This window comes from Penicillium cosmopolitanum, assembly GCF_028827165.1.
Source record: "Penicillium cosmopolitanum strain IBT 29677 chromosome Unknown utg000006l:49.0-5199605.0:1.0-5204138.0, whole genome shotgun sequence".
In the NCBI taxonomy this organism is placed as follows: domain Eukaryota; kingdom Fungi; phylum Ascomycota; class Eurotiomycetes; order Eurotiales; family Aspergillaceae; genus Penicillium; species Penicillium cosmopolitanum.
Window position 1 is genome coordinate 375,079 of NW_026622676.1, and position 21,533 is coordinate 396,611.

Here is a 21,533-nt window from a genome sequence, read left to right on the forward strand (position 1 = left end):
TATTTGCACAAAATTTGACAGACTCAAGCGAGTATGGCACTCATCACCACCCCAACCACCCAGCTCCTTCACATTGATCACCCTATCCTGCTTGCAGGAATGGGTCACACTGCCGGTTCTGACCTGGTGGCTGCCGTTTCTAACGCAGGAGGATTGGGAGTGCTTGGTGGATTGGGTTATACGCCAAAAATGCTCCGCGACGCCATACAGGAAGTGAAATCCAGGCTTCGAAAGCCGGATCTACCCTTCGGCGTAGATCTCCTTCTTCCACGGGTGGGAGGTTCAGCCCGCAAGACTAACAAGGACTACACTAAAGGCGCGCTAAATGAGTTAGTTGATGTGATCATCGAGGAGAAAGCGGCGCTCTTCGTTTCGGCCGTGGGCATTCCCCCGAAAGAAGTTATTGATCGGCTTCATGCAGCGGGCATCTTATACATGGTATGTAAGGCGATATAAACAATGTCCCCGACTTTGAAAGATTGAACTTAGGCTGATAGCCTGAAACACAGAACATGGTCGGCCATCCAAAAGTGTGCCTTTGAGACTATTTGATATTTTGAAAGAATCTCAAGCACAAGTTGCTGACTATTGACACAGCATGTCCACAAAGCCTGCCAGGCAGGTGCTGATCTCATCTGCGCGCAAGGAGGCGAAGCAGGCGGTCATACAGGTGAAATTCCGACCAGCGTGCTCATTCCTGCCTGTGCGGATGCTTGCCGACAATATAAGTCTCCTTTAACGGGAGAAACGGTTCAGCTTGTAGCAGCGGGTGGCATATTCGACGGCCGAGGCATTGCTGCAATGATGATGATGGGTGCTAGCGCAGTATGGATTGGAACACGTTTCGTCACAGCCCGTGAATCTGCCGCTCCCAAACTAGGCAAGAAAGCGTAAATATTGTTATTATTATCAAGTATAAAGCAATTACGGCCGGCTAACCTAATTGTGAGGGTAGTATCATCGACGCTGGATTTCATGACACCATGAAAAGCACTTTGTGGACGGGCCGACCGCTCAGAGCTCTCGCAACGCCTTATATACGAGACTGGGAGCTGAACCGTCGCAATGAAATCGAGAAGCTGCAGGGCCAAGGTTTGATTGTATTGGATTATGAGCTGGACAAGCTAGCAAAAGACGGTCAATTGACAGAAGAAATTGAAGACCTGACTACGCAGAGGTACGTTATGAATGTCAACTCCTTCAATTGGAGCCATGCTGAATCTCACACAGGCCTATGGGCTGTGGTGCCGCTATGGTGACCCAAGAAGATCAATCGGCAAAGGAAATCGTGCTGGAGATGGTGATTGAGGCTTTCGGGCTGCTGAGAGGAGCGCGACAATATGTGGGAGCAAAAATATGATTGACTTGGAGTAAATATTGCTGTCATCAGACATGCCCAGGTGATTGAAAATACTGGTACATAGTTGCATAAAATTCCATTTAGGCAAAAATCTTGAAAATTCAATACAGTGATATACAAAATAGTACTATTCTTTGAATTGGTGAAGTATAATATGTATTGTCCATTTCGCACAAGAAGACTCGCATGTATAATGTACAAATAAAGCAAGACCATCTGATGGCTATTAAGATTGGAATTCAACTTTGATAAAACTTACTGGGGAGCTTTGATTCTTAGTTTCTCTTCATTTCATTCAATTACAGCAAGATCAAAAGCAACTTAAAAGATTCCAACAGGCAACTGTAATGGTGTCGGCTCTTTTACTCGGCCCTCAAGTATACTAGGCTTCGGAGTACAGGTCGCAGATTACGTGAGGCCCTTGATAAACATTAAGTGAGACAAGTCTGAAGTTACCGGGGAATCTGTCCAAATAACGACTTGAATGGTCCGAGGTTCCGGCAAGTTGTCCAATTTCAAGACCCGGTTGAAATCGCGCTGTGCGGTGACGCCCTTACCGAGGTCTGCCTTGGCCACACCCAAGGGTAGAAAAGGACGACCGCAGAAGCAAGGAGCTCTGTTCAGGCCTCAATTCAACTACAAGGAGACCTTCTCAGCTCTTACTCAACGATGGGTCCCCCAAAGGTCCCTGTAATCATCGGAATCGGCGAAGTAAAGAACAGCTCTCGCCAAAAGGAGGATGCGATCGAGCCGTTGGATTTAATGCTAAATGCGATCAATATATCAGCTCACGATGCATCCAGCTCATTTCCGGAGAAACTTATTGCTTGTGTTGACAGCGTGGGCGTCGTGGCTAGTTCGACGTGGCGGTACAAGGACCTCCCGGGCCTGGTATCTGAAAAGTTAGGAATTCGACCATCCCATAGGGCTTATAGTGCCCTGGCTGGGAGCTCGTCCGTTGAACTAATTGATAATACTGCTCGACTCGTTGCGAAAGGCGAAGCAGAAGTTGGAATTATAGTGGGAGGAGAGGCGATGGCGTCATGTATGCAGTTACAACTCAATTACTGAGACCTCCTGTGTGCCAGTGATTAACTATTCACTTCACAGTGAAAACCTATATCAAAACCCACTCGTATCCTCCTCCATGGACAGCCCCAGACCCGGAGACGAATGAAATATATTATGCAAATGATACCGACGCGCTAACTGGTAACTATTCTCAAATAAATGTGTCAAAAATAAATGCTGAACTGTTCAGGAATTGGGAAGATCCACAAGGTCGGAGTACCCATGCATGTGTATCCCATGTATGAGAACGGACGGCGAGCCCATAAGGGGCAGAGACCAATTGAAAATTTTCGAGAGTCTGCGTCCTTATATGGAAGATACGCTAAAGTCGCATCGGAGCACCCGACATCATGGCACTTTGGGCGAGGGACAGAAACGGCAGAGACGATTGGGACAATCTCCAAGCGGAACAGAATGATATGTTTTCCATGTCCGTGCTACCAACTCGTTCCGTGAAGGGCAAGAGATATATTAACCCCGGAAACGCTAGATCCATTGTTGGTGAACGCCTTCAATGATGTGAATATTGCCGGAGCTTGCATTATAACTTCGACCGACTTCGCTGATAGAATGGGGATTTCCCGCCACAAATGGATTTTTCCGCTAGGGGGCGGGAGGGCACGGGATACCGAGGACTGTATCACTGACCTTCCCTTTCTCTTTCTTCTTCCTTTGTCTCTATTTGTTTGAAAATAACGAGCTGACGCTCTTCTAGTTTGGAACCGTTCCAACTTTTCCTCCAGTGCCGCAATTGCCTTTGCCTTGGACGAGTGTCTGAACTCGTCAGGTCTGTGCAAAGAGGATATTGATATGTTTGACTTTTATTCGTGAGTTATGTCCTATTAGGAGCAAGGCTTGAGCTTAAGGCGAATTGCACTAACATCTGCTGGTAGATGCTTCCCAGTTGTCCCTAAACTAGCGTGCGACCACCTAGGAATCCCTTGCGACAACCCCCGAAAGCCAATTACTCTTCTAGGAGGTCTCACATCATTTGGCGGCGCGGGCGCGAATTATTCCATGCATGTAAGAGCAGAATTTTTGGAATCTGTGACCAATATTGAAGCTGTTACTGATATTGAAATTCGGCTGCAGGCCGTAGTGGAGATGACGCGTCGACTACGGAAGCTGCAAAATTGCCACGAAGCTTCTAACGGGCTTGTTCTCGCTAACGGGGGGGGTACTAACTACGGAAAATGTAATATGCCTCTCTACACATCCTAGCAAGTCTTACAAAGCGTATCCATTGGAAGACAAGATCCTAGAGCTTGTAGCCGGACCACCATTAAAATCAGTGGTAAAGGATGAGGCGGCCATGGTTGAGGTTGGTATATCTGGTCTTTTTGAATGGCTTTCACCTCTTACTGATGATATCAAGACATATACCGTGGAATACGATCAGGAGAATCGACTACGGCTGGGCCACATAGTGTGCCGGCTAACAAGAAATGGAAACCGCGTCGTTGCGAACCACGCCGACTTAGCCACATTGAATCAGCTGGCTAGTTGGGAGGAGGAACCGATAGGACGAAGTGGAGTTATACAGCCGTCCTCTGATATAATAGGGCAGAACTTGTTCAGTTTTTGCAGGGATCATAAGGTGTAGTTTTATCACATAGCCACAATACTACATGAAGACCCTCCTGCGTATTTTGCAGTATTTATTGGCTTTTCAGATTTTTGGGTGGAGAAAGTTCTTCCTACTCGCAGTCTGAGGATTCGACGAAGGACACATATGAATGATAATACCCCATAATAATATAATTTCTATTCTAATTCTCCTTACGATGTGGCTCTTCATTCATCTACTGAAGATCTGCCTCTTCTATAAAATATACGATTAAAAGAATATTTTATTCCCTAATTACGGATGAGCATAATTATTTGTCTGGCAGTTCCCTAGTATGGTATTGATCTATCAAGATAAAAAATTCTTTTCTACCAGAACTTGTAGGATTTTGCAGCTTACTAGGGAGAGACACAAGGATGAGATAGAAGATGAAGATGGGAGATCTATGCTGTGGGAAATCCACCCTATATCTGCCAATCTAATGACAAACGGCGTGCAATGGGCGCAACGGCCGACAGGAACAATATGCAATGCAGGCCAGCATAATCCTAGTCCTGCATGCACTATACACGAAGTGTGAGCTGGCAATGCCACTAGTAATGAGGCTGTAGACCTCAGTACAGGTCAATATTTCCACCTCAAAACCTCAAAACATCAGAGTCTAACAGGTCGCTGTGGGATTACCCTCTCTGCTAACTTGCGCCTAAGAATCTTGCCTGAAGGATTGCGCGGGACCTGTTCAATGAAAACGACTCCTCCACGTAATTTCTTATGTGGAGCTAAATTGGAACTGACATGATTCTCAACCTCGCCTTCCGTAATCAGATCATGCCCTGGCTTGCGGACAACGAACGCACGAGGGATCTCATTACCCAGAATGGCAGGGTCGGCGACACCGATCACCGCTGCGTCGAGGATGCTGTCATGCCCAAGGAGAAGCGCTTCGATCTCAGCAGGGGCTACCTGTAGGCCCTTGTACTTAATCAATTCCTAAATACAGTTAGAATAGAAATAGCCGAGGGAAAGATTTACAAGAAACGCAAGCCACCAACTTTTTCCTGTCAACAATGTAGAACTTTCCATTCTTGCGCTCCCCTATATCACCCGTGCGAAACCATCCATCTGCCGTAAATGCGTTACTTGTTGCCTCGACGTTGCCCCAGTAGCCCATGGTCACATTCGGACCTTTCACCAAGATCTCACCGCGATGACCGTCGGGAACACCAATTTCATCATCATCGACGATTTTGATGCGTGTATTTGGCAGCAATGTACCAATGCTTCCAGTGCTGTCTTCACGGTCCCAGGGAAGCCAGGTGACCGCTCCAGTTGTCTCTGTCAGCCCCCACGCCTGGCTTAACTTGCACTTGAGCTTCGACTCAGATAACTTTTGTAGCTCTGGGCCCATGGGTGCAGCACCTGACTGGGCATGCTGAAGACTATGGAACTCGGATGTGACAGATGCGCTTTTAGCAATCCGCAGATACACAGATGGCACTGTAGTAATGAATGTTGGGCGATGCTCTTTTCGTCACGTAGACAAAGTCATCGAATATAAATTTTGCCATCCAGAATACGGTTCCACCCTCCATGGTTCCGTTAATGAAGTAGCCTTGCAGCCCGGAGATGTGGGCGACCGGGAGGTGTGCGATTGTGCGATATTCGAAGTCGACATTTAGCATTTGGTTTGTGCGACTGAGATAGGTCTCGATGGCTGCCTGTGTTAGAATGGCTTCTGCTACGAAATTCTTATGCGAAAAGCGTACACCTTTGGGCACACCAGTGGTACCACTTGAATAGAGCAAAGCAACCACTCTAGTCTCCAGGACTTGGCTGTCAGTGATTCTTTCCCAGGGAAGCTCCTTTGTCTCCATCAGATAGTTGCAACGCCTGTTTGTAGAAGGGCTTAAGCTTCGACCACTCCTCATATAATCAAGAACCAATACCCTACCCGGGGATATATGAGTCCTCTCTGCAGCCTCCAAAGCAACAGCGGCCATGTCATCGGTAGCAATAATAATATCGCTGTTGCTTGACTGGATTTGCCAGACTAGCTCTGCTACTGTCAACGCCGTAGATGCCGCAGAATAAACACCGCCAGCCCCGATAACAGCAAAGAACAAGGTTGGATTTAGGAGATTGTTGGAGCAGATACAAGTCACAACATCTTTGCCTGTGCCTTTTCTTCCAATTTGTAGATGAGTTCGGAGCACGTAGCCTAGTCGACGGACAAGTGTTGCAGATTGTGCCTTGGTGAGGAAATTCGCCTCGTTCCCAGCTTCGGCATGAATCACTGTATCATCATTTGCCCAGCAATAAGACGACTCTGTTAATATTAGCCAGTATAATCTGGCCGCAAAAATATGCCAACTTACCGAAAACAAGCGTTAAAAGGTCTACCAAGGGATGTCGCTGTCGAGTTCAGAATTGAAATGCATCCTGAAGAAAATACTTGTTTTCGCGACCGAATATTCTAGCAACTGGGACAATCTGGTGTTGTTCACTCAATTATTTATCCTCCACTGAAAGTCAATGAACGAGTAGCTCGATTTTTATCCCCTCGAGGGCACATTCGGAGCCCTGACAAACCTCGGGGCCGAGGTTTGCCCAGCAACAAGCCTACCCCACCTGGGCAGCCTTCTGGACAAAAGCCACCTCGGCGTACTCATCGCCTAAACCACTATTTAGGGTACCACGGAAGTTGGCAAAAAATGAACACCCAAGCACACCGAGAAGTACATAATCGTACTCAATCACGGTCGACTTGGCGTTAATTATCTTTGCCCTCTCTCAAAATGTCGGGATACGAATTCTCTTCACAAGCAGTATCCTGGCTGCAGCGGGACGTTCTATTGTTTGCCAACAGCATTGGTGCCACCGCTGATGAACTGCAATTTCTTTATGTAAGTGACTTTGCATCTCCATTCAGTATTACACATCTAATTAAGTTTTATATTTCCAGGAACTGGATCCCCGCTTCACGGTTTTTCCTACTTACCCTTTGATTTTACGTACGTTGTTTTCAAACATAAGATTTATAACCCTAAGCAAAACTAGATGAGTGACTATCACGCAGCGTTTAAGCTCACGGATCAGGAGGTTATTGAGTTCTATGGTCGCAATGCGAGAAAAGATATCCCAGGGCCCCGGTCCTAGACCTGCGCTATGCGGTTGACGGACAACGACAACTTAAAATACATCAACCTCTTCCTACATCAAGCGCTGGCAGACTATTTGAGTTGAGGAACAAAGTAATTGGAATTTATGACAAGGGCAATGTTGGGAGCTCCTTTGAGACAGAACAGCAGATTGTTGACGCCGGCACCGGAGAGGTGTATGCAACAACTCGAAGCATGAACTTCATTCCAGGCCAGGGGAACTGGGGAGGCCCAAGAGGTTATTAATTATCCCAAAAATGTCATAGACCCTGCTAGACCTGGACTCTGATGTAACAGTGAACCCTCAGGCCCTAAATCGCTTAACTACTTCCATCCTGATCGGAGACCTGATGCAACCCACGTGGTACATACAACAGACAACACGGTATTTCTTTACCGGTGAGTATTAGTCCGCAGCCTTAAGCAGCTCAAATATCTTACTAATGCTATACAGACTAAATGGGGACTACAACCCGCTCCATGCCGTTCCGGACGCAGGAGTGAAGATGGGACTGGGCGGTGTCATCATTCATGGCCTTTATACGTACAGCTCGACATGTCATGGACTGCTTCGACAAATGTGCAATGGAGATGCAAATCGACTTAAAGTCTACCAGGCAAGATTTGTGTCCCCAGTCAGACCAGGTGATAAATTGGTTACAGACATGTGGTCCACGGGGATAATGGATGGATTGGAGGAGGTGCGATTTACAACAAGGAAAGGAGATGGACAGATCGTGTTGGGAAATGGCAGAGCTTTGATTGTTCCAACTACTGTTATTTCCAGCTTATAAGGTCTCTAGCACCTTACAGATCTAGTAGTAACGATGTTTTAGGGCTTAGATTCTAGACCTATAATACTCCATAATCTGATGGTGAAAATAATTTCCCTGTTCTGTTAATTAATTACATTCCAATATAGCACTTTAAAATTATTCAATAACCGCCCGGGCGAGAGGTCTGTCCGGATAGGACTAAGAGGGTAGTAGCTACTAGTAAATTCTAGGTAGGATCTATATCTAGTCGCTGGAGATATTGATATAGGGAATTGTTACTAATTCTAGCCAAGTCTCTCCTCACGCCTAGGAATTCATGTTGATAAGAACTGTTTTGGGCTCTGTGTATGCGTGCAAAGCATATACGCCTAGCTCACGACCGATACCACTCTCCTTTGTTCCACCAAATGGACACGAGAAATGGATGACACTGACACAGTTGACCCCGACAACACCCGAATCCAGAAATTCACTTAGTCGAAGAGCCCGACTGATGTCTTGTGTGAAAACCCCAGCCATTAGGCCGTACCTAGAGTCATTAGAAAGCGCAACCACCTCTTCCTCGGTCTTGAACCGGTTGATAACAACAACTGGGCCAAATATCTCATCTCTTGTGATGGAGGCATCCACATCGGTATCCAAGAATATCGCAGGTTCGATGTAGAATCCCTAGAGAGTGTGAGCAATGGCTTCGGTCGCACCATGAAAGTAAACAAACCTTTGAATGCTTTTGGCCTGCGCCTTGCACAAGCGTACCCTGTTTTTCCCTTTTCGCGGTGTTGATTATTTCCAGTATGCGGTCATATTGAGCCTGATCCACGACCGGTCCGATTTCCGAAGTTGCCTTTTCAGGATCTCCCATTTTTCTCTCCCTTTGCAGCAAAAGCCTCTTTGTAGGCCGCCAAGAATTTCTCATAGATCCCATCTTGAACGTATACCCGGGATGCGGCAAAGCAGATCTGTCCGGAGTTGGTGGTCAAAGCATTTACACACCTATCTCATCACATCAGCCATGACCTATTCAGTTGGTCGAATGTGGCTTACCATTGGACGGCGTTTTCGAGATTCGCGTCATCAAATACCACGGCTGGACTTTTGCCGCCGAGTTCAAGAGTCACCCGCTTTAGATTGCTCTTTGCAGCCAAAATCTGTACATTCTTGCCTGTTGCAACGCTCCCGGTGAAGCTCACCTTGGAAACCTTCATATGACTAGCGAGAATAGCACCCGTACTACCATCTCCTGTCAAGACTTGAAAGACACCAGGAGGAAAGCCGGCCTCGATAGCCAAATTTCCAAGTGCAGCAGCTGCGAATGGAGTTTTCTCACTTGGCTTTAGAATGAAAACATTTCCAGTCGCCAACGCCGGTGCAGCTTTGAGGCCAATAGATGCCAATGGGCCATTCCAGGGAATGATACTGTGCTCTAGTTAGTGAATTGGAGAAGGTACGTTATAGAAGAAATGTGTGTTTAATTTTGGATTTATGGTTTCATACCCTGCAACAACACCCAGAGGTTCATGTCGAACGACCTTGTAAAAACCGTCATTGGCTGGGAAACTTTGGCCGGCAAATTTCCCCACCCATCCAGCGTAATCTGTTGAACGACAAGTGATTAGAGAGGAAGAAGAATCAAGAGATAGATGAAATCAGATACATACATCTGAAACAGCCTATGGCAGTGTCAACCTCGGATTTTCCAAACGGGTTGTACGGCGCCCCCAGGGTCACCCGAGTAAGGGAAGCCAGTTGTTCTCGGTTGGCCTCGATAAGGTCCGCGAATTTAAGCAACGCCTTTTGGCGATCGAAGTCGCTCATGACCCGCCATTCGGACTTGGGGCTAAATGCAGCCTGAGCTGCCTCAATGGCCCGATCGATATCATCCTCGCCAGCAATGGGTATCTGGTCACTAATCAGGGTTCCATCTGCTGGGTTATAGACTGACAACCTGATGGCATGCCCATTAAGAATGAGATAACAGAAACAAGAACGACGGATATCACATACCTTTTTGTGTTCAAAGAATCCACATACTATATGGACTGTCAACGCTAGTACTTTGACAATATTTAACTTTGAAAAAATGAATTGATACAACTTGCCTGATTGTTGATAAAGAGTTGAGTGAGGTGTGAATCGAGCTTCATAATTTGTATAATTCGCAACTTTGTTTTTAGTATTCATTATGCCTTGACTTGGTATTTTTTAGGCCTACTTATTGACAGCTTTACACACATTTACCCCGGCACTTGGCGGTGATTTCCTGACTAGCTCCACATGACACCGTCCAATGAAGCAAAACCTGCACGAAAGTGGGTCTACCCGATCGTCACTGAGTCATGCGAACATGACTCGGCTTTTTCCACGGAACTGCATCATTCCATGACCACTTTCCCCGCTGATTTACCAATACTTCTGGATGCTCGTACTGACTAGTACGCACCTTTCCCAAAGCCCCATGTCTGACACCGAGGCCCCTACGGCACAGCGAGCGGCCGGGAGACGCGTTGTTTCTAGCCTTTCAGCATCACAAATTCAACACAAAAGGGATCTCGATCGCAAGGCACAACGCGCTCTGCGGCAACGGACCAAGGTTCGCATTCAAGAATTGGAAAATGATCTTTCGCGTTTCAAGGAATCCGTTTCCGAGCGGGAGCAGACAATGATTGAAGAGATCCGGCAACTGAGGGACCAAAATCGACAACTTAGAGTCTCCTTACAGAGTATCGGACATTTTGCCCTAGGCCGGATTTCCGACATCGAGGGACCGAGCCCAACGCGACGCGAATCGCCTGGAGAGATCCAGCAGGGGCTCGATCTACCTGCAAGTGGTAGCCCAGAGCCCCATGTAGCCCATTCATACGCAGATCTACCCCCAAGCCTCGCCAGCACATACCCCGGGAGCGCAGCAGCGACCCCGGCGGCCCAAGGGCACGAATCACATCCTCCAGTTTTACCTCCAATATCAGGTACATTCATCAGCCCCATGCCCCCACTGCCACCAAACACTGTCCTGCCTCTTGGAAGTACCCAGACTGGTGTAGGTATTGTGAGTAATTTTTTATTTATTTGCAGATCATCGTCGGGAACCCAGATCAGATCATTCATCTTTTTCCCCAGCCCACAGCATCCAGAATACGATCATTAGTCATTCAATACCCCCAAAATCCACCCCTGACAATGCAGGATTGATGGCTTGTGCGCTGCCGAAGCACACGGCCGGCACTTGTCCATTGGATCACATCCTACTGGATTTCATTGCCTCCCGCCAGGACTTGGCTGCCAGAGGTACACCCATATCCGAGGTCCTTGGGCCAGACCAAGCTTGCCCCCTGGATGTTTTAAGTCCAGGTGGCACTTCTACCACGCATGCAATAAGCCGTGTTATGGGAGAGACCCTAGCAACCTTTCCTCACGTAAAACTACCAGAAAAGATGGCCTTTATGTACATTATGCATCGTACGACACGAGTAAGTTAACCCAAATATTGCGCAGTACGATTCAAACACTTGGACACTAACTTTCCAGTGGCAAATATGGCCGAATAGCGAGACCTACACTGGTATACCAGTATGGCTCAGACCGACCGCAATGCAGATCATTGTCCCGCACGCAGCTTGGATTGATAACATTCCTTGGTAGGTTCGAAACTCCCTCCTTCTTGACTTTCCTAACATATGTAAAGGCCTCGCGTCCGTGATATCCTAATAGAACAACCCGAGCGATATCCCTTCGTCCTCTTTTCCGAGTTTTACTCTCACCATGTCAGTGTGAATTGGTCCTACGACCCGGAGGATATCGTTCTCGAAACCGAAGAGGGGCTCGTATTAAATACTATTTTCGAAAAGCACATACAAAGATTAAGTAACTGGACTGTCTCTCGTCAGTTTCGGGAATACTTCTCTGAATGGACATCTGATGTTTATCTGGATGGTTAGATGGGAACCCATGGCGAATGCAACATGTTAACAAGCAGTTATTAATACTAGTAGTGCCACACCTTGTATCAAAATTTATATATGAGCTTTGGGGCTTTGAGATTGAGATTTCCGAGCAATTTCCGAGCGAGATTCACTGGATAAGTACCTCAAACGTGAGTCATGGTGCTCGAGTCAGTGATCCAAAGGGGGTATTCGGACAGCAGATTCATGACTCATGATATAGGGGATCTCGAACAGTAGATCTGATTCCATTGTCCGAGACCCCTGGCTTTGAAAGGAAAGTGGAAACAAATCCGGACCCGTGCGGGTTGAGTCATGGAATATTGTAGTGTAGCCGATGGAAATCCAACACTTTGGTAATAGTATCCGAGTCTGGGGTAGCTTTGGAACCCCAACCCAACTTGAACCCCATATAAACTTGAATTTAAAGTACTTAATCTACCAAATTCAATCCGACAATTGACCTTTGAATTTTGTCTGATTCATCTGACCCACGCAGAAGAGCATTCAATACCTCAACTCATCCGAAATGCAACTCACAATGAAAGCCGCTCAATTCAATACTGTATGTTGCCAACTCCTGTCTTGGGATGAAACCTTTGTCTTTCACGTCCCAAAACTCATGGCAGAATTGCTGTAAAATAATAACTAACCGTATATTGGAAGAATAGCTCGTTAACAAGGTTGAGGTTAATGAGATCCCGATTCCGGAACCGGGACCAAATGACATTCTCATCAAAAATGCCTGCGCCTCTCTGTGTCACTCTGATTTGGTATGAGCCTTGAAAATACTTCGTTTGTTTAGAATCCTGACCAATCTCGCAGATGCTATTCTGGGGCCATACTGCAGAGAAGCCTCCAATGGATAAAGTCACAATCGGGCATGAGAACACCGGCTTTGTTACGGCAATCGGAAGCAATGTGCAAGGTTTCAAAGTGGGAGATGTTGTCGGATGCCTTGGCTGCAGCTACGCTTGTTGTAAGTTGCAATCCTTGGGCTGCAGTGCATTTGGCCAGTGCAGCACGATTGATTTGCTGAACCATTTAGATGAATGTGAGGGGTGTCGCGTGCATAGTCTCCATTGCGCAAAGGGAACCGGCCGTATGCATGGGTTTACTACTCATGGTCATTTTGCTGAATACTCGCTCTCGGACTATCGCAATGCGATGGTGCTCCCGAAGGGCATGGATACTGTTTCGACGGCTCCTTTATTCTGTGCCGGTGTTACGGGTAAGGAAAATGGGAGCATTTACATCTTAGCTCAACAGTATTTACTAACCCCAATATTCTTTTCCAGCCTATCATGCAGTGAAGAAATGTGGACTCCAAGAAGGTGATTGGATATCAATTATCGGATGTGGAGGACTAGGACATTTGGGTGATCTCCAATTTCCCTGAGCATTCGGTCCTGGAACTAACTACTATGAGCCATCCAATATGCCAAAGCATTGAAATTGCGTGTAATTGGTATCGACATCTCCGACTCCCAGCTAAAAAACGCCAAGTCTCTGGGCGCAGAGCTTACCTATAACTCTGCTTCGTATGTGGGCTACGCTGAAGAGATTAAGCAAAAAACTTACGGTGGCGCACATGCCGCCGTGGTCTTGAGCGCATCAAATGCTGCGTACAGCACGGCTCCCAACATTCTGAGGTAACAATTGTCCACCCACAGTCCCCACAACAATTTCATAGAAATGTGCTAACAAATGCTCAGAGTCAATGGAATTTTGATGGTAATTGGAATACCAAAGGAAAACCTCTCAATTAATGCTCTCGATATTCTACTTGGAAAATATCGCATCATGGGCGCTAGCAGTGGAACACCACAGCAAATGCGTGAGCCCATTGAGTTTAGCCACAAGCATGGAATCAAGGCACACATGACAACAATTGACAAAATTGAGGATATTCAGAAGATTATCGACTTAATGGAGGCCGGAAAGACTGCTGGCCGATTTGGGATTGTATTTTAGTATACCTAATCTTCGACCGTTGGATGATAGCGTTGAGAGATATCGCACTATATAATTCCATTTATCTAACTCCCAAGGTTGAGAGGTGTACTAGTTACTAGTTAGTAGTGGTGGAGAAAAGTTGAATTGAATTAAAGATGATCTCGATGATGTCATCTTATCTCAATACCGTTGCGTTTTTATTTTCAATCCACGTCCGCTATGAACTAGCCTCCTTGAGTTCAATTGTCAATTTAAATAATACGACACTTACTCAGTCTTGTTTTTCTTCTTTCCCCCTCTTCACTGAGTAGGTAATATACGTGCGCAGAGTCCGGAGCTCGGGAGTTGTTTGATTGGAATGTATGTCATACTGCATGACGATTGAAATTCATCACATGAGTAAGTCGTCATGACTCATGAAACTCCCCACCACTGGTTAAACTGGTGGAGAAATGTCGCCGAATCTCCATACTGGATTCTGTTCAATTCCGGAAATGAATATGCCAAGGTTCAACCTTACCCTTGCCCCTCTCTATTACGCTGATTTCAAATTTTATTCATTTCGCACAGGATAAGTAAAGGCCAGTCCGAGTCATTCATCGACCTTGAGACACTACAAACCGCACAATTCACGAAAACACGAAGTCAACTCATCATGGATCCTTTGCCCGAAAATCATGAATTTAAGCACCCAGAGCTGGCCTATGATGTCGAACCGAATTATCAGCCTGCTATCAAGATTTCCGTTTACTTTCGCAAGCGTGATGGAATTTCATCTGAGCAATTCCACAAGCACTGGGAAACTGTCCATGCAGACCTAGCCGCTGCTACCCAGGCTTTTCAAAACCACATCTTGCGTTATGTTCAGGTATGGCGGAAGCAAATTGGTTACATACATAAGCTAATTGGCTCAATAGCATCATCAAACACCCGAAATGAAGGCACGTGCGGCGAGCCTAGGAGAAAATGTCCTCGAATACGATGGGTGTGCACAGCTATGGGTTCGATCATGGAGCGACTGGCAGGCTTTTTATAATAGCGCTGAATACGCGGCTGCTTTAAGCGATGATTGTAACCGATTTATGGCTTTGCCTATGACCTATATGATCGGGTATGAAAATCTAGTAGTGGGCGATGCATCTGGTGTGATTGGTGGCAAAGATGGACTAGCGACCAAGGCGATGAACAAGGCCACAGAAGGCTAAATTTAAAGAAAGCTTTGATATCTCTATCATACTAAGAAGAAGTCCCGTTCAAGGTATATAACCTCAATATCTCAAAATCGATCACTTGAATGAGAAAGCAGTAGTGCACTTTAGGAGGTCTAGGAACATGATTTCAAAGGTGGACGACTTTCAATCTTGCAATTCAATCTCGCACCATATCTAAATCAATTGTAGTAGTTTTTGCTTTTGATCAGCTCGTCGGCCGTAGAATAGTCATGACCGAAGATGAGCTTCGCCGAAAATGCTTTTTGTAGTCGCCGGATGAAGTTTCCACTGCTGAGCCAGCTTCGATAATCGCGCAGAAGCCATCCATGAGCCCAATTTAACTCGAAGTTCTCGCGCACATGATATTGATCTGTCGTCCAAATAAATGTTCCATCATTTGGAAGATTGACTTGCATGATGCATAGTCCTGGGTATGTCCCGGGCAGTGGTACAAAGTAATTCCTGTACACAAGTCTAACTGGGTATCGTTGAATGTCTGCCAGTTTAACGTGCCATCGAGCTTCAAGTAGTGGTCTCTGTTAGGTAAAGGGAGGGTGAGAAATAAAGCAAGACCTGAGCAATATATTTATGAAAGGAAATTCTCACAAATATAGCCCACTATCAGAATTGGTTGCCGCTGCCCAGCAGGCGTGCTTAAATTCCTCCTCATGAACATGTATCGGGACTCCCGTGTTTCGAAAATGGTCTAATCCACCGGCGTGGTCTAAATGCAAATGCCCCATAATCACGGCCTTCACATCTTTGATTTCATATCCGGCACTTTTGATTGCCGCGGGCAGGTGATGCTGCTCGCTGTAGGAAGTGCGGGGAAATAAATCTGTAGCCTCATTTCCCCATTCCTAGATTTAGTTTTCATCAGATTAACGTCTATTTAATACAACTTGAAAGTGAAAATCAGAATGGATGGTCTACCGTCTGTACATCTTCCGTAGCACCACACTCGAAAAGGATGAGACCTATCTCAGGGTGGTGAATCAATCCAGCAATTAACATTAGATCTCTTCTTTTGTTGACGGGATTGGGATTGCTCGCCGAGCCTCCATTGGAGCCATTGAGCAGCCTATATAACCAGAACAATCAATTATATACTGTCACAACAATCACACCGAGCTTTACCTACCACCCTTCATCGACATTCAAAGTACCCAAGTTCAGAATGTGCATTTTGGTGCCCTCTGGGCATGCGTACGCAGGAATCACGCCTGGAATGAGTTTCTGCATTGGAATGGCCATGATTCTAATGCGATTGAGATTTCAGGTTGCATTTTTCACAAATTCCGTGGCCCTATTATGTTGGGATCAAGATTTTATGCCTGGCCAGGTGGTGCCTCGGCTCATTGACATCCAATAAACACAAATTCCGGAGTGGCGAATTGTGAAGTGGGGGGTACATGCGTTCGGGATTTGTTAATTGCTGGACATCTGGATTATTCTATTCTTTTTTTGAAAGCATGCCCTAGAATATAGAAGAAATAGATCGATACATGCGTTTATACATGGCCCATCGACTAAAGGTGGAGCGGTCCCAAATCGGAATTTAATATTCCGTAGTATTTTCCCGACGACCCCCAAGCCACCACTTTTGGCAGAGGGAAATTTCGGGCACTGATTGTGGATTAATGGATTTGTATATTTGAAGATATTGATTATGCATTAAATGAGCGAATCGATTTTATACTAAAATTCCCGAGGTTGTCTGGTGAGTCGGAAACCTTGAAATAATGAATAGGCAGTATTTACTAGTATATCTTTACAGTGGCCCGACCCCACCCGCTTCCGATTTTAGAGGGAAGCCTCCAGGCCTTGGAAACCACCCGACGTCAATATTTCGTCCCCAAAATTCACCCACAATGGCCCAACCCCGATTCACCCGCGTCTGGTTTCTCACTGGCTGCAGCTCCGGCCTGGGAAAATTGTTTGTCTCAGCTATAGTAGCCCGTGGTGATAAAGTAATTGCTACGGCGCGCGATATCACTACCTTATCTGAATTTGAGCATAATGAAGATGTCCGCCTGTTGCGCCTGGACGTGACAGAGACGCAGGATATTCTAAACGAAATTGCGACCAAGGCCATTCAAGTCTTCGGTCATATCGATGTTCTGGTCAATAACGCGGGATATGTGCTTTCCCACGTGTGGGAGGAGACACGGTATGCCCTGTCGGTCTGGAGTTGTCGCTCGTACTAAATTAATCCATGTCCGCAGCCAATCGGACCTCCTACATCAATTCAACACCAATGTGTTTGGTCCTCTCAATCTTACTCGTGCCTTCTTACCGCATATGAGATCGCGTCGGTCAGGAACTGTCATCTTCATGAGCAGTATCGCTGCGTGGCTTGGAGTTGCTGTTGGCGGTCCATACAGCGCATCCAAGTTCGCCCTTGAAGGTATTTAAACCCTTTTTTTAATTTACTTGGCACCCTGGCTGACTGCTCATTTATCCCTTTAGGCTCCGTTGAAAGCTTGGAAAAGGAGGTTGCCCCATTTGGCGTGCATGTCCACCTTGCGGTACTTGGGCAGTTCCGTACCGCAATTCTTGAGAGTACCAGAAGGAAAACGGATCGAACTCTCGAGTCTATTTCCGATTACGATGGAGCTGTTGAGGCCTTTCAAACCAGACTCGAGCAAACCAATGGTAAGCAGCCCGGAGACCCAGTACAGGCGGTGGAGAGGGTCGTTGATGCTGTGTGTCGCACGGGCCATTTCGCGGGATACGAAAACATTCCACTACGTATTGTACTTGGTTCTGATGCCATCGAGATCATTCGGGATCAGTGTCAAGGAATGCTGCGGGACCTGGAGGGACAGCAAGAGCTAGCTAGAAGTACCGATTTCCTGGGGGAGGCGAAGTTGGGAGATATAAATAACTTCGTAGCCTACGTGTTCTATCATCCGCGATTCCAATTTTGCTCGAAATTGCAGGAAGTTGAGTGAAGGTGTACGAGTTACTACAGATGTATCCAAGCCAATAGAGTCCGCGTCGTTTCATCTAAATGCTGAGTCGAGTTGAACGATACGGCTAGTTCGCCTAGGCTATTTCTATAGCCCGTACGAGTGTTGAAATAAAATAAGAGCACTCAAGTAGAGTCAACGCACGCGCTAAATCGTTAATCCGGGATAGGAAAGGTGGTAATCTTTCTCCTGTGGAGTTCGATAGAAACTAGTCAGCATTCCATAACAAAGGTACCATCTTGGGCCATAAGTTTGAAGACACCGCCTAATCGGGTAATACTGCCATTTTACCCACCCTACATTCAAATATATATATTGCATGCAATATGCAATGTTATTGCACCAAATTTTGCTATAATATAGAATAATCAATTACAAAATATATAACAAAATTTCAATCGCTAAAACCGAGTATAGTAGCCACGTGCCTTACGAGTCTCGCTTACACGCTGAGGCATTGATCTAATTATACTATCAATTTTATTTTGATCTAGTACATCCCAGGCCTCCGATATACACTCTCTAAATAGCTTCCAATCTGCCTCAGATGTACCACAATGTAGTAGATTAGGATAGAGCTCATATAATTTACGTTTGAGCATACGCCACACAGGTTCAATAGGGTTAAGATCTGGCGAGCGTGGCGGCCATTCCATGACATGTATACCATGACGTTCAAACCATCGCTGAGCAACGTAGGAGCGGTGGATTTTAGCGTTATCTTGCTGAAATATATTTCCAGGTTCATAGTGTTCAATAAACCCTTTTTCAAGCGCTTTCAGGTAGGATTTCGTTGTATAACCACCTCCGCGACCTCGCTGTCCTTCTGAAAAGTCACGCTCCATAATCACAAGTTTTGTACGCCCTCCGAGCCATATTCCAGCCCAAACCATTTGACAAATATCTTTCACATGAACCTTTACTTGTACCATTCCCTGCCGGTAAGCTTCTCCTCTAAGCCGGGTAACGTATTGGCCGTTTAAATTAGGGATACGTTGAACGCTGCATTCGTCGGAAAAGATGAAGCTTTGTAGTTGGGAATTGTAGCGTTCAGCCCTCCAATTTCGGCAAAATCGGACTCTTTTGCGGGCGTTCTCCCTCGAAATTGGGATACAACGTCTTGCTCGATAGCGCTGGAGGAATTTTGAACGTAGGAATCGCTTGATTGTTGATCGAGATGGATGACTGGGTATACGGGCGCTCAGCTCACTAAGGCTTAGCCAAGGCTCACGGCGTGCAAGTAAACAAGTGTATTTGATAGTAGAGTACCTATAGACTTTAGGGGCACCTGAACGAGGCAGTGATTTGAGCGTTTGGTGCTCTCGGAATCGTTTGATTGTAGAGTATATTGTTGAGCGTGCGACGTTGAACTCAGCAGCCATTTTAGTAGGCGATACACCACATTCATGAGCGTATATAATAGCTGCGCGGGCCTCAGATGAAAGCTCACCCCCTGGCCTTCGATTGCCACTTATTTCAGTGCCAAACCGACGCATATTGGTGGTGTAGGGGGTAGTTGAAGAAGATGGGTGGGGGGTGACGCGAAATTCGCGCTAAAAAAATAGCGCGATGTCTTCAAACTTTTGGACCGCCTTTGTACTATGTAGGGGTTCTTGGGTATGCCATGGTTTACGCCGCACTGACTCAGTCTCATCGGCCCCACTGATGCCGTGGGTCTATCGAACCTCGGATTGATCAACGTTACTTCATCGTTTTGTAGATTCTGACCCTTTGCCCCATGCACGTGGATCAGAAGCCCATGTTTGATTTCTAATGCATTTGCCGAAGGCTCCGAGCCGCTTATATAGTATGCATAGGGTTTCGTTAATACCAACTCCACGAAACCCGACGACCCTCCACCAAAAGCTTGCATTATGGCTGCTCTCACCTCTCCGATCCGGATCGGCAACCTCGATCTCAAACACCGCGTCATCTTAGCGCCATTGACACGCTGTCGCGCCAACGACGATCATGTACCTCTTGACATGGTTCGCGAATATTATGCTCAACGTGCTTCGGTTCCTGGCACCCTCCTAGTCAGCGAGGGGACATTCATTTCTGCACGCGCAGGTGGAATGGAAGGTGTACCTGGAATTTGGAGCGAGGCACAAATCAAGCAATGGAAGACTATTACCGATGCGGTGCACAGTAAGGGCAGTTACATTTTCTGTCAACTGTGGGCGCTAGGACGCGCTGGATCTTCGGATATCCTCGCTAAAACCGGCAATGATGTTATTTCAAGTGGAAATATCCCCATGTCGGACGAAGGCTCCGTACCTCGGCCACTTAGCGAAGAGGAAATTCAAGCGTGGATTCAGGATTATGTGCGCGCCGCGAAGAACGCCATATCTGCCGGATTCGATGGCGTGGAGATCCACGGCGCGAACGGTTATCTCCCAGACCAGTTCACTCAGGACACAGCCAACAACCGCACCGACCGATATGGTGGTAGCGTCGAGAACCGATCCCGTTTTGGTCTGGAAGTTGCTAAAGCCGTGTCTGCTGGTATTGGCGCCCAAAGAACTGGATACCGTGTCAGCCCGTGGAGCACTTTCCAAGGCATGCGTATGAAGAACTTCTCGCAACAATTCAGCCACCTTATCAGTGGTCTTAGCCAGCTCCAGCTGGCTTATCTCCACGCCGTACAGCCCAGAATCTCAGGCGGTCGCGATATCGAAGATTCCATCGAGGCAGACGATTCATTCTTGTTCGAGGCATTTGGAACTACAGGAACTATCATCCTGGCAGGCGGCTTTACGGCGGAATCGGCTGAGAAGAGAATCAAAAAACAGCCCAACCATTCGGTGGCTATCGCTTTTGGACGCCACTTTCTGGCCAATCCTGATCTGCCCTTCCGGTTCTCCAAGGTCCTTGCTTTGAACAAGTACGAAAGAGCAACCTTTTACATCCGGAACTCGGCCACGGGATACGTGGACTACCCCTTCAGCCAAGAGTTTTTAGCCCATGCGTAGCTGAAGTTAGGATAGCACAGCAATTAACCAGAAATAAACTCCTTGCCTCTTGATTATGTTCCATAGTAGGTATCTTCTATGAATGCTTGATAAGCCCGGTATGTATTTGAAAGCTTAGGTAAAATCGGCAGCTTATAACTAAGTGTACTGCCTGTGGTCGCCTGAACACCATGGCTAGTGAATGAGTGACGGCTGCTGCTATTTTCAAAATTTTAGTTTTCCAAACTACGGCCTACCATCCCCATAAGCGACATTCTAGGAGATGTCGGGACTGACTAGTTAAAGTGCCACGTAAATCCTTAAGATTGCAAGGCTCACCCGACTTTCTCCTCTTTCCTCTAACTTTTTTCCCCTCGCGGAATCATTCCATGAAGTCAAAGTGGGCGGTCCACTACCAGGCCCACCGACTGATCCACCAGTGGGGAAAATGTCATGACGGGTTTACTCGTAGAAATCAGCCGGGCGCATGAGTCAGTCTCTGGATGTCATGCATATCATGATTTCTCCACCACCCAAACCCAAATCTCGACATGGTCCTTGTAAAAATACATG

At 46.6% G+C, this 21,533-nt stretch overlaps 11 protein-coding genes across 11 annotated transcripts; 8 read left to right on the plus strand and 3 right to left on the minus strand.

Moving 5' to 3' along the window:
- Window positions 1-33: 33 nt before the first annotated feature.
- N7509_004654 (NAD(P)H-dependent flavin oxidoreductase) lies at window positions 34-1,360 on the plus strand (the record flags this gene model as incomplete). Its single annotated transcript, XM_056629291.1, has 4 exons — window positions 34-438; window positions 598-890; window positions 956-1,177; window positions 1,231-1,360. 4 exons carry the CDS (start codon window positions 34-36, stop codon window positions 1,358-1,360), a joined length of 1,050 nt encoding a protein of 349 aa, XP_056488593.1.
- Window positions 1,361-2,029: 669 nt separating this feature from the next.
- N7509_004655 (uncharacterized protein) lies at window positions 2,030-3,652 on the plus strand (the record flags this gene model as incomplete). Its single annotated transcript, XM_056629292.1, has 5 exons — window positions 2,030-2,405; window positions 2,471-2,572; window positions 2,622-2,861; window positions 3,147-3,258; window positions 3,325-3,652. 5 exons carry the CDS (start codon window positions 2,030-2,032, stop codon window positions 3,650-3,652), a joined length of 1,158 nt encoding a protein of 385 aa, XP_056488594.1.
- Window positions 3,653-4,682: 1,030 nt separating this feature from the next.
- Window positions 4,683-6,667, minus strand: N7509_004656 (uncharacterized protein; the record flags this gene model as incomplete). The annotated part of the gene is made up of 4 exons (XM_056629293.1): window positions 4,683-4,988; window positions 5,047-5,495; window positions 5,584-6,324; window positions 6,664-6,667. Coding segments are annotated over 4 exons (1,500 nt in total), but the record flags the coding sequence as incomplete, so codon positions are not given.
- Window positions 6,668-6,793: 126 nt separating this feature from the next.
- On the plus strand, window positions 6,794-7,950 carry N7509_004657 (HotDog domain-containing protein; the record flags this gene model as incomplete). The annotated part of the gene is made up of 5 exons (XM_056629294.1): window positions 6,794-6,901; window positions 6,961-7,009; window positions 7,107-7,394; window positions 7,465-7,555; window positions 7,611-7,950. The coding sequence occupies 5 exons, from the start codon at window positions 6,794-6,796 to the stop codon at window positions 7,948-7,950; spliced, it is 876 nt and encodes a 291-aa protein (XP_056488596.1).
- A 288-nt stretch (window positions 7,951-8,238) lies between these two features.
- N7509_004658 (uncharacterized protein) lies at window positions 8,239-10,076 on the minus strand (the record flags this gene model as incomplete). Its single annotated transcript, XM_056629295.1, has 7 exons — window positions 8,239-8,601; window positions 8,651-8,821; window positions 8,871-8,925; window positions 8,977-9,348; window positions 9,427-9,526; window positions 9,591-9,854; window positions 10,025-10,076. 7 exons carry the CDS (start codon window positions 10,074-10,076, stop codon window positions 8,239-8,241), a joined length of 1,377 nt encoding a protein of 458 aa, XP_056488597.1.
- A 311-nt stretch (window positions 10,077-10,387) lies between these two features.
- N7509_004659 (bZIP transcription factor) lies at window positions 10,388-11,867 on the plus strand (the record flags this gene model as incomplete). The annotated part of the gene is made up of 4 exons (XM_056629296.1): window positions 10,388-10,898; window positions 11,050-11,399; window positions 11,458-11,567; window positions 11,615-11,867. 4 exons carry the CDS (start codon window positions 10,388-10,390, stop codon window positions 11,865-11,867), a joined length of 1,224 nt encoding a protein of 407 aa, XP_056488598.1.
- A 544-nt stretch (window positions 11,868-12,411) lies between these two features.
- Window positions 12,412-13,844, plus strand: N7509_004660 (zinc-dependent alcohol dehydrogenase; the record flags this gene model as incomplete). Its single annotated transcript, XM_056629297.1, has 6 exons — window positions 12,412-12,435; window positions 12,542-12,643; window positions 12,696-13,101; window positions 13,169-13,249; window positions 13,300-13,522; window positions 13,586-13,844. 6 exons carry the CDS (start codon window positions 12,412-12,414, stop codon window positions 13,842-13,844), a joined length of 1,095 nt encoding a protein of 364 aa, XP_056488599.1.
- A 637-nt stretch (window positions 13,845-14,481) lies between these two features.
- Window positions 14,482-15,031, plus strand: N7509_004661 (EthD domain-containing protein; the record flags this gene model as incomplete). The annotated part of the gene is made up of 2 exons (XM_056629298.1): window positions 14,482-14,694; window positions 14,744-15,031. The coding sequence occupies 2 exons, from the start codon at window positions 14,482-14,484 to the stop codon at window positions 15,029-15,031; spliced, it is 501 nt and encodes a 166-aa protein (XP_056488600.1).
- A 185-nt stretch (window positions 15,032-15,216) lies between these two features.
- On the minus strand, window positions 15,217-16,291 carry N7509_004662 (N-acyl homoserine lactonase family protein; the record flags this gene model as incomplete). The annotated part of the gene is made up of 4 exons (XM_056629299.1): window positions 15,217-15,571; window positions 15,644-15,897; window positions 15,971-16,118; window positions 16,179-16,291. The coding sequence occupies 4 exons, from the start codon at window positions 16,289-16,291 to the stop codon at window positions 15,217-15,219; spliced, it is 870 nt and encodes a 289-aa protein (XP_056488601.1).
- Window positions 16,292-16,908: 617 nt separating this feature from the next.
- Window positions 16,909-17,991, plus strand: N7509_004663 (SDR family oxidoreductase; the record flags this gene model as incomplete). Its single annotated transcript, XM_056629300.1, has 3 exons — window positions 16,909-17,207; window positions 17,263-17,444; window positions 17,507-17,991. 3 exons carry the CDS (start codon window positions 16,909-16,911, stop codon window positions 17,989-17,991), a joined length of 966 nt encoding a protein of 321 aa, XP_056488602.1.
- A 1,892-nt stretch (window positions 17,992-19,883) lies between these two features.
- On the plus strand, window positions 19,884-20,981 carry N7509_004664 (alkene reductase; the record flags this gene model as incomplete). Its single annotated transcript, XM_056629301.1, has 1 exon — window positions 19,884-20,981. The coding sequence occupies one exon, from the start codon at window positions 19,884-19,886 to the stop codon at window positions 20,979-20,981; it is 1,098 nt and encodes a 365-aa protein (XP_056488603.1).
- Between the last annotated feature and the right edge of the window lie 552 nt (window positions 20,982-21,533).